Here is a 15,546-nt window from a genome sequence, read left to right on the forward strand (position 1 = left end):
ATGACTAAAAGGCGTAAAGCTTACAGTGATTTGTACGATAATTTCGGTTTTCTTGTTCACAAAAATCTGTCAGAATCTGAGATTAAAGTAGAAGCGCAAAATTTGGTGCAAATTTACTCATCCGATTTAGAGGAAAACTTTGTAGATGAATTTTTACTATTTTCAAATTAGTATGAACATAAATCTGCACAAGATATGTTGAAGGCTCAAATTAAAGATAAACTTGTGAATACTTTTCCTAACGTTCACATTGCATTAAGAATATATTTGTCGATTCTTGGATCAAATGCAGAAGGAGAAAGATCTTTCTCCTGATTAAAATTGATAAAAAATTATTTGCGTTCAACAATGAATCAAGATCGTTTGGCATCGCTCGCACTTATGTCTATTTAATACGACATTTTGCGTAGTTTGGAATTCGACAGCATAATACAAGATTTCGTTGAATCCAAAAATCGCAAAAAAGTAATATATTACATAAGATTATGCAAAATAATTTATTACCGAAAAATATTATATTTTTGTTTGTATCTTCATAATTTTGTGCAAAATACACTAGTTGTTTTTAAAGCTAAATTATTTTTGTCAACAAATTTTTTTCTCCCAAGTGTTTCGTAGGCCCCTGAATTTCGTAGGCCCTAGGCACGTGCCTAGTGTGCCTATAGGTTAATCCGGCCCTGACTGTTAGTAATAATATGCTTATGATGTTTATCAACCAATTCAAAATATTTCTTATCTTTTCAGCGTCGTTCATAATCGGATACATTAATTTTGCTAATATCATTACAATTAAAAATAGTTCTACCAAAAGTTGCATTATGTTTAAAGCTTTTAGTTATGTTAAAGTCTTTTAATGAAACAAGTTTTTTAATTTTCAAAAATGTTATGAAGTTTAACCAAATTGAAAATCGGGTTTTGAGAGTTTAAAACAAAATATAATTCATTAAAAAATTTTCTGTTTATTTGGTGAAATTTCACTCATTTTGGCTTTCATAAGAAATATCTATCTATATATATTACATAAAAAGCTTCAAATAATCTTTTTATGTTATTCCTTTATTTAAATCTTTTTCTTAACTCATTATTTTAATCTAAACGCTCCTTAATATTCACTTTAACATAAAATTTTAATATTCACATCCAGTCTTTTAATCTATTTTTGGCTTCAAGTTATACATTAATTAACATTTTTGATATTTCCCTTATTTTGAACCGTGAGAAAGACTTTTTCTCACTACCTATTTAATGGACTGATTATAATTATTAAGATTTCCCTTATTCCTTAAAAAGAAAAATTTTACGGATTTGTTATGCAAGATATTTTCTCATTTTTATTGAGGAGCACTTCTATTTTGAGTCATTAAGATATCCATTCTTTGATTATGATGGTTAAATAAAATTAATTTGTTCTTTTTAAAATTCTATGCCTGTTTGTCCTGCTCGCGCGACTGCCACCTTTAGATGCCGACAGGATAAAACGGTGAAGAGAGTACATCGATTGACGAGAGTACATGGAGGGAGTACAAATATTGGGAGTACAAATTAGTTCGATCCGTTTTTGTGTGGTCAAAAATGCATTTATTTCAGAACAAAATGAATGAACAGATTAATCATAAAATTGTCCATCTCTGGCTACTACTTTTTCCCACTTCTCAGGCAATTTTCGAATTCCATCTCAAAAAAATGTCTCGTCTTTTGAGGCGATCCAAGTTAGGAGCGCTTCGATTTCTGCGTAAGAAGTGAACCGATGACCCGCCAAATCGTGCTGCATCCGTCGGAACAACCAGTAATCAGATGGAGCTATGTCCAGCGAATACGGTGGGTGAGGTAAAATATCCCACTTGAGTGTTTCCAAATAATTTTTTACGACTTTTGTGACATGAGGCCAATCGTTATCATGCAGAAGAATAACTTTGTCATGTCTTTGCTCGCATTCCACCGTTTTTCTAGTAATGCACGGCTTAAACGATCAATTGTAGCCTATACCAATCGCCTGGTATGGAATCTCCAAGTTGTAGCAGCTCATAGTATACAACACCGTTCACCATTCCTCATTCACCATTCTTGAAGCGTCGAAACCATTCCCTATATGATATTGTCACCATAAACTTCTACAAGTATTTGATGCTCTTCAGCTGCACTTTTCTTGCAATTAAAGCAGAAACATAAGACCTCCCGGAAATGGTGCTTAGTTACCACAAAATTTGACGCATTCAACAAAATAAAAGACAGGGTTTTTGTACGAAACTCAAAGCGATATAAACTGAATATTATTAACAGATGTCTAACCTATCTGAAACCACCAAATCCAGCTGCCACTATGAAACATTCATTACAGCCAGAGCCATCTTCTGAAAGCGGACCGAACTAATTTGTACTTCCAATAGAATATTAGATTTAAATGGACAATTGAATAATGCTTATTTTTTTCATTGATCGCCAAACTTTATCATTAAAATTTTTTTAAGCTGTATTTTTCTGGAACAATCATTTCTTTTTCAACAAATTGCAACTTCTTTTATCAACAAAATTTAATGATGAATGGGGTGCTTACGTTTTATTTATGTATGCAGCATGCATTGCATTCATAAATAAAACGTAAGAATGTACATATATATGCAACATTTATATTGCATTTACTTTCTAATCCCTTTTGAAACGAAATGGTTATTTCAGTTTTTGTTCTATTAAATTCTAAAACGAATAGCTACAGAAATCAAAATGTCGATATTCACATAAAATTTTATTAAGACGTCAGATAATCCATTATTCTATATTCGCCTGTCACCGCTTTTAAAATAGTTTTTTTACAAACCTTATAAATTAGCGTATCTGCTGCAGATTAGACAGATTCGCGAGGTGCCTTGAAAATAACGGACGGTTTGGAAGATAAATTATAGAAGAGGAGAGATATTCGGCTTCTGTTTGCGAAACCAGTTGTTCCAATTTTCAAAAGTATTAGCAAAGTTTGTCAACAGATGGTTCCGTAAAAGCCATAAATATATAAATAACCATAAATAGTTGTCAGCAGTATGTCTGACTAATATTTGCGCGAGCAACTGTTATTTTGCTCATGCAAGTAGGAGTGATTTTAATAACAGTTTAAAAAATTTTCTTAAGCTGCAGCGCCATCTGTTGATGAACTTTGTAAGCAATTTGGAAATTTAGAGTAAAATGCCTCGTCAGCTGAGAGGAATGTATACAAATCATGCATCTTTCAGTCTTATAGTGTTTTTTCAAATCGTTAGAACTTTCGGGACTAGTTTCTGTGATTTATTACTTTCATTTCTTCGTTATTTACTTTAATTGCACATTTATAACTAAGCACAACAAGACTACAGTAAAGAACAACAGATTATGCTTTTTAAAAAATGATATTTATTGAATGAAAAACACTCAAATGTACAAGAAAGGTTATGAACACAAAGCTTCACAACCAATGAATTGAGCCATTTAGTATCAGGCCGGCCAGAAGGTGAATAAGAAATAAACACACAGACAATACGCACAAGTAAATGCCCGATTAGAAAACTATCTGATTATTATAAGTTTTGCAACACCAAAATAGAAACTGTTATGTAAGTCATTAAAAATAAATTTCGTGTAAAATATTTTTAAGCTATTTCCTTCCGAAGTTATAGTTTCCTTGCGATCTTAAATTTTTCTATAGGTATACTTAACGAACCTCACTTCAATCAACTATTTGTCTACTAGTTGATGATCAAACGTTTACAGGTTGCAATAAGCTGATCAAGTAAGACGCCATTTTAAAAACGCACAATGTAAATGCACATGGTGTATTTCCAAGATGTACGCTGATTGGCTGATTAAAGCTGATGAAATATCTCAATAGACGTCATTGCAAGAGAACAACAATTTCTTGCTCACAACATATCATGTGTAAATATCTTTTTCCCGTTAACTAATACGATATTACATAGATTGATTGATTGGTAACAGGCAAGTGATCTAGTTTAGCTTCTGAGATTGGATATGACTTCTGGGTGCATTTATAGTATAACCAGGTGAAAAGTTTTAATCGTTAAAAGATAGGAAATCTAATAGCAGAAAATTTTGATATTGAATAGAAATCGTTCGCAGTTATCTGTAACAAAATTTCGAACCAGTGGTGTAACAATTACATTACAAATAAATTTTAACAATTATTATGGTTATTCGAATTGGTATCGCGTAGGCAGCGGATAAAATTTGTCCACAACTGCAATGGTGATACAATCTTGATTGATCAATTATTGCATTCTGTAATTGCTTGATGGTCGTACTCCAGCTGCAGTATAATCATATCAACTGCAGTTTCAGTACAGCAGATGTATAAACAAAAGAAAAATATATCCTAAACAATATAGTTACAGTCCTGCAAAAAGTTTCTTTCGTGTTGCAAAACTTATTCCCATCTGTGTTTTTGACAAGTGGAAAGTTTCCTTAGCCCTAAGATATCGAACATCTACCAAGCAGTCTCCCCTAGTTAAATGTGATGGCTTAAGTACAAACACAACAATTTCCATGTTACTAGATGCATTTGAAAAATAAATAGAACAATTGCTAAAAAAGCTTCAATCATCACTTCAAGCTTCAATCTACGAGTACATGATATCTAATAGCCACTTTTTCCGCTTCTAACTCCACCACCACCGTGAACTGCTCCTCCTCCGAATCCTCTGGAACCACCTCCAAATCCACCACTAACTCCTCGAGATCCTCCACCATAACCTCCAGCTCCAGCTCCTCCTCCATAACCTCCAGATCCTCCAGAACCTCCATAGCCACCACCTAAAAATTAGTTTCAAAATAATGCAATCATTAAAAAAATGTGTAGAATATTAAAACAAATAGTTATAACAATAGATAGGTTTAGTTTCTAAACTCGCACAAGAGTTACAACTATTGATGATGTTCTGATTACCCGAATTCTTCTTGATGATGAATAAAAAAAATATAGGCATCTACACTCACTAAACTACTGCGAAAATACATTGGACGGCAGAAGATGGTAGCAATTACCTGACCTTCATACTACACTACCCTACCACCCAACCATGCACGGATTTTCAGACTTTGAAACCATGAGGTTTATTTTATTTAATAACTGCCGTCGAACAGTTCACCCAATTTTGCTTTCACGACTACTAATTTTGAACTCCATAGCCTTGTAATTTTGAACCCAATCTAGAAGACAAAGGAACTCCTTGATCAAGTATTGGGAGAAATTTGCTTTCGCGGAGGACTTATTGATGATACTAACCCTCATTCGGGTTACATGGAGAGAAAAACCATGAAAACCTCCCACGGTTGGCCTGATGGCAAGGGGGCTCTTAATCCATGATCCGTCTACCACTGAGGATATTTTACGTCAGCACTGTATTCGGTGCTAGCCGGGTGCGGAATTCGAATCGACCCATCATCGTTGAGATTGGAACCCGGTTCACCTCATTGTAAGGCGAGCGCTCTATCCCTTGAGTCACCGCGGCTCCATGTGGTTTATTAAATTAGTGTGGATTCCGAACTACTAAGACCTGATCAGAGAGAATGCAGTATGTTTAAACAAACAGCCTTTTGCAGTGGGAACGGCGCTCCGACCAAAGTCGTAACATTTGAAGGCTTAATTCCGACTTGGCGGTACAGCGTAACAGTATTTTTATAAACTAGTTTATTTCCAGGTTTTTAAGGAATTAAAATTTGGAACTTTATACTCTTTTTATTATTTGGTGTATGCGAGCTTTCAAATATGTTGAAAACTAAGCTCTTAGCTTATTAGGCTTAAGAGTTAAAAAGTTTTAATTAAACACATTATGGAATGTTAATTTTTCCTACAGATTAATTTTAACGCTAAAACTTTTATCCTACATTGAGAGGGAAAATAAATAATTTGTTTACTAGCTCCACGGTCGACGGATTATCGCATCGACAGTTTTCGTGCATTTGGATTATCCCATCGACCATTTTTGAAAATACCCGATTTTATCGCTAAAAGGTTCCCCAAAGGGCTCAAATTTGATCACGTTTACTGTTGTAGTCCTTGACTACGCGAATTACTTTTCTTTAGCGTGTTAAAATATATGGTTCTTTTTACTCCGCAGCCAAATGATGCGAATTAGGGATTTGTTTAGCACCGAAGATAGCAGAGTGTCATACTTTCAATTCATTAAATTCGATGCGTAATTTAAAAAAAAAAGTGGAGGTACTTTGTTTTGATTCTTTTTATTACATTTTTTATTACGTATTTTGGGCCGGGATAGCCTGGTTGGCAGGGTGCTGGACTCTCGTTCTTGAGAACGGGAGTTTGAATCCAGCCGGCTGAAGATTTCCCATGTAGTAAATGGGGATTGGTGCATGTTAGCTCTGTCGGGACACAAAGTCCTCCATGTTCCCATAAATTATACCTCCGGAAGTACTGAACTGGAGAGTGATCGTTCTCTGGTTCAGGTCAAAATTGCGTTCTGAGTATGAATGAATGGATGTATGAATGGGCCGGCCTATAAACATGTGTGACGTATGGGTGTGGCAGAAGTCAAATTCTTGGTAATAGATGGCACCACTGGAAAAAAAGAACAATCGCACCCGTTGCTTTAATGGCCTACGACAACAGCAACATTACGTATTTTTTTCACTGAATTTTTTTATTATTATTTTAATATTATTATTCTTTGATAAATTTAATGTGTTTAGAACGTTTATTTTGGAAATTGCTTTTCCTTATGATGGCGCGAAAGGATTTGCAAATTTTCGCAAACGTTGACGGGTTGGCGGGATAATCCCAAAGTAACCTCAAGTCATTTCTAATAAAAATCTATTGAAATGATTTTTCCCAACTCTGCTTTTTGACTAATTAAATCTTTTTAAAGTTATTTCTGCCAAACAGATATAATTTATTAGTTCTTGCATTGGTCTTTTTATCAGCACTAAAATGCTTACTGCTATGAAATAAATGAACATAACTTTGGCTGGGATTTTAAAATATATGCCAAACATCGAAATTACTTTTTTTAAATATGCACTGTTACTTACCTCTTGTGTATCGATCCTGAATACCAGCAGGAGGTTGTTCAGCTGTCAATTGAACATCGGCGGGACTCTCTTTGCCATCAGTTCCTGGTTCATTTGTCCTGATGTTGGCCCTGAATCCACCGGCATCGGCCACATAATCGACCACTCTGTACAATCCTTGGGCATCTGTGTAACCATAGGAACCTCTTACAGCCCCTGATTGATCACCCTGCTCATTTCGGTAGTGCATGTTTCCCTGCTCATCTCTGGCCTGGTAGTCGAAGTTGTAAGGTTTGGGAGGATACTGAAAATATATCGATGTTACTGTGTATGACCGAAATCAAGAGAATGTCGACTTTCACCGGTGAATGTCAACAATCACACAGTCGCTTAGGTGAATGTCCGAAATATTTGTTATATCAGATTATATGTTAATTTATTCGTTGATTATTATTATATATATTCGATATATTAATATCTTCTGAGGATAGATTAGGAGAAACATCAGTCTTCGGAGTACCGGCAGTAATCCACAATGGGCAGTGGCACTTGACCTTAAAAAAACATTGATGTAGGACATACCGGGCAAATGTATACCGGGTAGACGCACTTAAACTAAACCTAATATATATATTTCGGACATTTACCAAAGCGACTATGTGATTGTAAACATTCACCGCTGGAAGTCAACAACCACCAATTTCGGCAACATAGACACTTTTTTTCCCTTCCAAAACGACACGAAAACGCTTTTTCTCAAAATTTTCTATGAACGAAAATGATTTTTTAAGAGTATGTATACAGTTTTATTCACATTTTACTGACAGTAGTTGTCGTTATGAGGTTTGAGGACTACATTCTGACATTTTTTCATAACTTTAGCATGAATTATTAGTTAAATATATGTTCTTACAGATGTTGCATTAAATATATGTGATTGTTGATTAAATATATGTATGCCTAAACTAAGTTTGCATAGAACATTATTTTTTCAATGAGTCGTAAGAAATAATTTTACTTTATGACAATTAAGTAATAGTAAGTAGTAGTAAATACATATATGTTATTGTTGGTGAAATATATGTAGGCTTAAAGTAAATTTGCAAAGAACATTAGTTAATTATTTTTTCAGTGAGTCGTAAGAAATAATTTTACTTTATGACAATTAAATAATAGTAATAGTAAGTAGCAGTAAATATATGTTATTGTTGGTGAAATATATGTAGGCTTAAAGTAAGTTTGCAAAGTTAATAATCATTAGTTAATTATTTTTTCAATGAGTCGTAAGAAATAATTTTACTTTATGACAATTAAGTAATAGTAATAGTAAGATTTAATAATGATTTCACTGCTATGATTATAAATTGGAAAGCAATTAAGAACCATTTAAAAATTGGGAAGTATTAAAAAGCATTTCGCCAACAATGCTAGATTTGGAAGTAATGAAGAACAAATTAATATAGTATTAAAAATAAAGACGTTTCTTAACCATTTTACTAGCGTTCTTTTTTAGGGTCTTGCGGAAGATTAATAAAAAACAGCATTTGCAAGAAAGTTCTGATAACATTTTACACATCATTTAAACGTTATAGAACTTAACATGAAAAAGTATCATTATTTTATCAGTCTATTAAATTACGCCTGATGGAAATACAACCAAAGAAACACACGGATATAAAGAATTTAATCATGGAATTAGAGAAAATACTTACGTTTTGGCCACCCCCATAGCCTCCGCCGCCGCCTCCTCCAACATTACCACCATAGCCTCCACCTCCACCTCCACCAACATTGCCGCCAAAGTTTCCACCGAATCCACCACCAAAACCACCGCCTCTATTTCCTCCAAAACCTCCAGCTCCACCACCGTAACCTGCTGCGCAGGCGTATCCGATGAGTACTGCAGCTACTACTGATACCTGCAAAGACATTTAAATAGGTTCAGCATCAGGTTTGTTACATATTATTACCTGTATGCAGGGTGTTTTGTAACCACTGCTCTTAATATTAATTTTTAGATTGCTTGTCAAAAATGGCGATTAAATCCTCTTAGTGGTCCAGGTTCGAAACCCAACGAGGGCTGGTGGATACGTCCTCTGCTCCTGGTTCACACTGACCACAGTACTAACAAGAAATATCCTCTGTGGACAGATCAAGTATTAGAATATCCCTTTTCCATCGGGCTAACCATGAAAGAGTTTCGTGGTTTTTCTCTTTATTTAACCCAAATAGGGATTTTTCCCATCATTAAGCCTTCTACGAAGGCCAGTTTGTGTCACTGCCTGATCCTGGAGTTCCTTTGTCTTCTGAAGTGGGATCAAAATTACAAGATACATTGATTGAACATTGATAGTCGTAAGCCAAAAAATGTGTCGGCAGTTTAACGCGTTATAAAATAAAACACTCAAAAGGACAAAAATAAATAATGCCGAATCACTATCGAGGAAAGTGTAACGAAATATCAAAACCTATTATTACCTGTGCAAAATGAGACGTTGCGTAAAGTAATATTCTTAAACACCTTAAAGCGTCTTCCTGCAATCAAACTGGTTTAAACGTTTTCAATCCAGTTTTTTTTTCTCCCGTCCTTTAATTCTTCGTCAGATTTAAACGTTTTCAATTTTAAAATGTTCTTAAAAACCCTTTATTCACCAAGTCTTTAAGAAATTATCAAGAATTATGCGGAACGTTTGTGATCCCTTAAATAATGTCTATTTTACATTTAGACAAATAATTTTTTTGTATTGAATATTATTTTCATAAACTTTTTAAATTGGGATCACACTATAAAATTTTAATTAAACATTTAATTCAATATACTCTCGATATCTCGAAGACCTTGTTATGACGAAAAAATATTTTCCCCTATATATATCCACCTAATGTTAATTTGAATTCCTAAGTCGAAAGGTTTCTTCTCAAAACCTTGTTTTGTTAAATGTTTTTTTTCTTTCTTTTTTTGAAATAGAAAAGAAAAATCACAATGTAAGTTTATTGTAAACCAGTTCATTTCTATTTAATGCATAATTATTTTTGTCTTACTTTTAAAAATGAAATTATCATTGTTATATTTAGACTCATAGCCAACTATCATTGCATTTATATTTATTAGTAGTTATTCCTATGTTTCATGTTCATAAGAATCATCATGTTTCATGTAGTTATTCCGATGTTGTACTTTTTAGAGAAATTTTTTAGAATATATTTTTCTTCCTTTTTAAAACATATCTAGTCTGAACTCGCTATCTCGAAATCTCGCTATATCGAAATATTTTTAGCGTCCCTTCAACTTTGAGATATCGAGAGTATGCTGTATTTTGTTTTCTAACAAGTTGAATATATTAATTCGAATTCCGATACGAATTCCGCATCCAGCTTGCATCAACCACAGTGCTGACATTAAATATCCTTAGTGGTAAACGGATCATGGCTTTGAGTTGCCTTATCGTCAGGCTAACCGTGGGAGGTTCTCGTGGTCCTCCTCTTCATGTAGCGCAAATGCGGGTTAGTTCCATTAAAAAGTCCACCACGAAGGCAAAATTTCTCCCAATACTTGATCCTAGAATTCTCTTGTCTTCTGGATTAGATTCAAAATTACAAGACTACGGAATTGGACATTTGTAGTCGTAAACTCAAAATTGGGGCGGCTGTTGAACGGTGGTTATAAAATAAATTAAAATTCATCAGGTAGAATACTGAACGTTCGCCTTCCAATTAGGTGAAGCGGGTTCGAATCCCAGTAATGGCTGGTTGATACGAATTCCGCACATGGTTAGCACCGACTACCGTTCTGACGTATAATATCCTGGGTGATAGACGGATCACGGGTTAGAGCCCTTATAGAGGGTTGATCCAGGAGTTCCATTGTCTTCTGGATTGGGTTCAAAATTACAAGGTTACGCAGTTGAACATTAGTATTTGCAAACCCAAAAATTGGGTCGGCTGTTCAACGTCGGTTATAACATCAAATTTAAAAAAATAAAAAAAATGACGAAGATGCTGTAAGTATAGGAGTATTCTAGCTAGTCGGAAAGTAGTAAAAATTTGATTGCAAAGAGTACAGTAAAATTTAAAAAATAAAACATGCTTTTGGAAAAAAGATTTGGAATACAAACATTTTACACTAAAAAGCATGAATTGGCGTATAGGAGTATTCTAGCTAGTCGGAAAGTAGTAAAAATTTGATTGCAGAAAGTGTAGTAAAATTTAAAAAATTAAATATGCTTTTGGAAAAAAAGATTTGGAATACAAACATTTTACACTAGAAAGCGTGAATTGATGATGATTATCATATGACACTAGGCATACTTTCCTGCAAAATCTTTCTGTATTGAAAGGTTTGATTTTATTATTAACTATTGCGAAACAATCTATTGTTAATAGCCAATGAAACTTTTGTCTATCCCAATAACCTTCAGTTATCTGATAGTTGTCTTTTCCAAAATACTATTTTCCGCGAAGGTAGTTAACGAAGCGAATAAAATTAAGGGGGAAAAACGCTACAAAATATTTTCTGTTTGATCATTGTATCTGATAACGAGCTACTTCCTTGTGAAAAAAAAATATACAGATAAATTGCTCATACACAAATACAAATTTTTTTTCTCAATTTATTTTTGTCAAGTGGGAAAAAATAGATTATGTTTTGATGTCGAAATAAAGCGACGTATAAGTATTTACAAGTAAAGAAAGGCTATAATTTGAGCTATATATGAAAATGAGCTATGTTCCATTACTATATGAGCTATATATATATTTGAGCTATATACTATTTTTATTGAGTTTTATACTATTTCTATTAAGTTATATACAAGTTTTGATATCGAAATAATACAAGTTTTGATATCGAAATAAGGCGACGTATAAGTATTTACAAATAAAGAAAGGTTATGCTTTGAGCTATATATGAAAATGAGCCATATACTATTACTATATGAGCTATATATATTTGAGCTACATTACTATTTTCATTGAATATTATACTATTTTTATTAAGTTATATACATATTTTATTGTCGAAATAAGGCAACGTATAAGTATTTACAAATAAAGAAAGGCTATGTTTTGAGCTATATATGAAACTGAGCCATATACTATTACTATATGAGCTATATATATTTGAACTACATTACTAGTTTCATTGAGTATTATACTATTTTCATTGAGTATTATACTATTTTTATTAAGTTATATACATATTTTATTGTCGAAATAAGGCAACGTATAAGTAAATAAAGAAAGGCTATGCTTTGAGCTATATATGAAAATAAAGGTAATCAAAATACAAATAATATATATCAGCGGTTTCCAAATGGTATTGAGTGGAACCCTAAGGTTCCGGGGAAGGATTACAGGGGTTCCGAGAGCTAAGACTTTTTTTTTCCCACCAGTTATGATTTTCCAAACCTGTGATTAAATTTATATCCGATTAACTACCCATTATTTATTTATTATTTTCGTTATTTTTGAGAAATTATTTAATTAAAACGCTTGTGAAGAAATGAAAGTAAAATTAAAATTTTTTTAAATTTTGCCAATTCTAATGCCAATCTATTGTATGAATAATGAAAAGTACAGATTTATGACACGAATGATACCACGTTAATATTGTTCGTTGAATTTATCTGACATTGCGAATAAAAAATAATTAAATATTGTAATAAATAAACCTTTTATGATCAAATAGAGCTATAAGCTAGAAAATATAACTTATGTTATCTTTAAAATATTTGAAAGTTGTATCTTTTATAGTAAAATTTAAAACAATGACTAATGAACCAATTAGAAAATTCATTTTTGTTTTTCTCTTATATCGCTCGAACGGTTTGTTGCAGAATGTTCTAATGTCGACAGTGACTTTCGAACTTTTCGCCGGATGGCTTAAGAGTTCGCACACACAGACGCACATTAATTTATGTCTTTATTTATAATAAAGTTTAAATAATTTCGCTTGAGAATGAAATGAAACGAATAAAATGAATTCGTTAAAATGAAATGAATGTTTTCGCTTTAAAGAACATTTCTCAGTCTTTTGTTCTGCTTCCATTAATTCTTTGCTTAAAATTTTTATTCAATTATTCTATAAACTAGTTATATTCAAACTTGTTTACGAATTCTCATAAAATTTCAAATACCTAATTCCTTTAATTTAAGATTTATTTTAAAAAAAAGAATTAAAAAAAAAGAATTATCATTTATTGAAAATAAAATTGAAACATACAATATAAAAAAAAAGTAATCTCAAACATTTATAAACGTGTGTGATTAAATTATATTTTTAAAATTAATCAGCTGCATGCGATGCAATTCAACCAACCAAAGAAAACTATTTTAAAGTGAAACATAATATTAATAATACAGTAAAATTACAGTTACAAAACAGTAAATCTAACTTGCTTAAATTTACATGCAATATTATAAGTTCATAAACTAATAAATTCTATTGAAAATTAAAAATTGCCAAAACAAATTACAAAAATCTTTTAGTCTCTTGTAAAAAGGAATAAAAAATTCAAGCAAAAATTTATATATATATATATATTATTGCTATAATTGAACATAAAATTATAAAATATTGCTTCAAATAATTTGGGGAAACAACATTTATTAATTTCTCTCAATTCTAAGTAATTGGAATTCAGGAAAACCATGGAACAAAATTCAAACAATTCAAAAAAATTTAAACAAAAAAAAAATTTTGAACAAGAGGAGATTAGTATGCAAAATGGACCTATATTGGACAAATATACATTGGCTATATATTAACTATTATAGTACAGTTGAGTATATATTGACAATTTCTTATCCAAAAATGAAAAAATAAATAAATATTTCTTTAAAAATTTTTTGGGGGGTGGGTTTGAACGAAGTCATTTTTTTCGGTAATATAGTTTTAATGACATAACGTACAAAAGTTATTGTTATAAAAGTTATTGTTATAAGAGGAGAAGACTCACCTGAGAGATATGCATGTTGACCACAAGTGAGAGTTGACCATGGTCCGAGGATCATCCTTTTTATACATATTTCTTCAACATTGTAAGTGACGTCATGCCTGACGAACTAGTAGTCCACCCTCACTCACTCCTCCCCCTTCTTTCCTTGAAACCGTTAATTTGAAAAAAGTGAAACATTTTTCATTTATTTATTTCGTCAAAAGAAAAGGGTGCCCTTTTCTTTTGTTGGGGTAGACCGATTTGCATGGTGGGCGTACGTGAACCAGAAGAGAAAGCGAAAAGTAGGTGAACTCCTTAATAGACGATGATTTTAATTTTTGCTCCAAGATAGCATCTTCTTACTCTGGATAAACAAGAGATGCCCCGTCATGAATCAAGATATTACTCTGGAATGCAATCTTTTGTTTATTTATTTTTTGAAAAATTCATTCCTTTTGCTCGTGAAGAGATGGGTGTAAAAATTTAATTATTTATGCGAACTTCTCCACGCATGGACCGGTTATGCCAAACAATTATTAATGATATATTTATTAAAATGCCGCAGTGTAAAATAAAAATATAATTAAATTTGTTTAAAGTTAAGGGTTAAAGAAAAACAAAATCTTGGATGATTAGTTTACATTTTGTGGTTTATTAGTTTATTTTTGTTTACTATCTTCTTTTCTTTTATTAATAAATATTATTCATTTTATTCATCGACTTTTCTGAGTGACGCAATATCGAAAGAAAGTATCGATACTTAGCATCGAAAAAGCATTAAAAATATTGATACCAACGATACGATTGAGGCTAAGTATCAATACGAAGCATCAGTACAAAGTATCAGTTCCCAATAAATGGACCGGTAATTACATATTTTGTTGAAATTCACAAAATAAAAAGTATATATTAAAATTTGTTTAAAAATCAAGGATTAAAGAAAAACTTCTCGGATATTTAGTTTACATTTTTTTTTGGTTTATTAGTTTACATTTATTTATAATCTTCTTTTCTTTTTATTAATAAATATTATTCATTTTATGCTTTGACCTTTCTAAGTGACACAATATCGATAGAAAGTATCGATACTTAGCAACTTAGCATCGAAAAAGCCTTAAAAAAATATTGATACTAGCGTGTATATATATATATATATATATATATATATATATATATATATATATATATATATATATATATATATATATATATATATATATATATATATATATATATATATATATATATATATATATATATATATATATATATATATATATATATATATATATATATATATATATATATATATATATATATATATATATATATATAAGTTCAAAATGAAGAATAAAACAAAGAAAAATTATAGACATATGAAAAAAAGGGGGTGGGAAATAATAAGTAAAAAATAACAAACAACAATTTATTAAAAAAAAAAAAAAAAAATGAAATGCTAATTAAAAAACCGGAAAAAAAGCCGGGAAAAAAAGATATAATCTTTTCTTCAGCCCACACGATTATATCCGCAAAACAGAGTGCTTTCTGATATTGTATCAATAAAGCCAAAGCAAAACTTTCTTAACTTTCTTAGTGACTTTCTTTC

The 15,546-nt window shown here is 31.7% G+C and overlaps 1 protein-coding gene across 1 annotated transcript; it reads right to left on the reverse strand.

Annotated features, from left to right (window-relative positions):
• Positions 1–3,358: 3,358 nt before the first annotated feature.
• On the reverse strand, positions 3,359–14,085 carry LOC107449689 (uncharacterized). The gene is made up of 4 exons (XM_016065330.4): positions 13,962–14,085; positions 8,718–8,924; positions 7,027–7,309; positions 3,359–4,791 (listed from the first exon to the last, which is right to left on the reverse strand). The coding sequence occupies exons 1-4, from the start codon at positions 13,974–13,976 to the stop codon at positions 4,616–4,618; spliced, it is 681 nt and encodes a 226-aa protein (XP_015920816.3). The 5' UTR covers positions 13,977–14,085; the 3' UTR covers positions 3,359–4,615.
• Between the last annotated feature and the right edge of the window lie 1,461 nt (positions 14,086–15,546).

The sequence above is a fragment of the Parasteatoda tepidariorum genome, chromosome 2 (assembly GCF_982258835.1).
Source record: "Parasteatoda tepidariorum strain Cologne lab strain chromosome 2, Ptep-v5.0, whole genome shotgun sequence".
Taxonomy (NCBI): domain Eukaryota; kingdom Metazoa; phylum Arthropoda; class Arachnida; order Araneae; family Theridiidae; genus Parasteatoda; species Parasteatoda tepidariorum.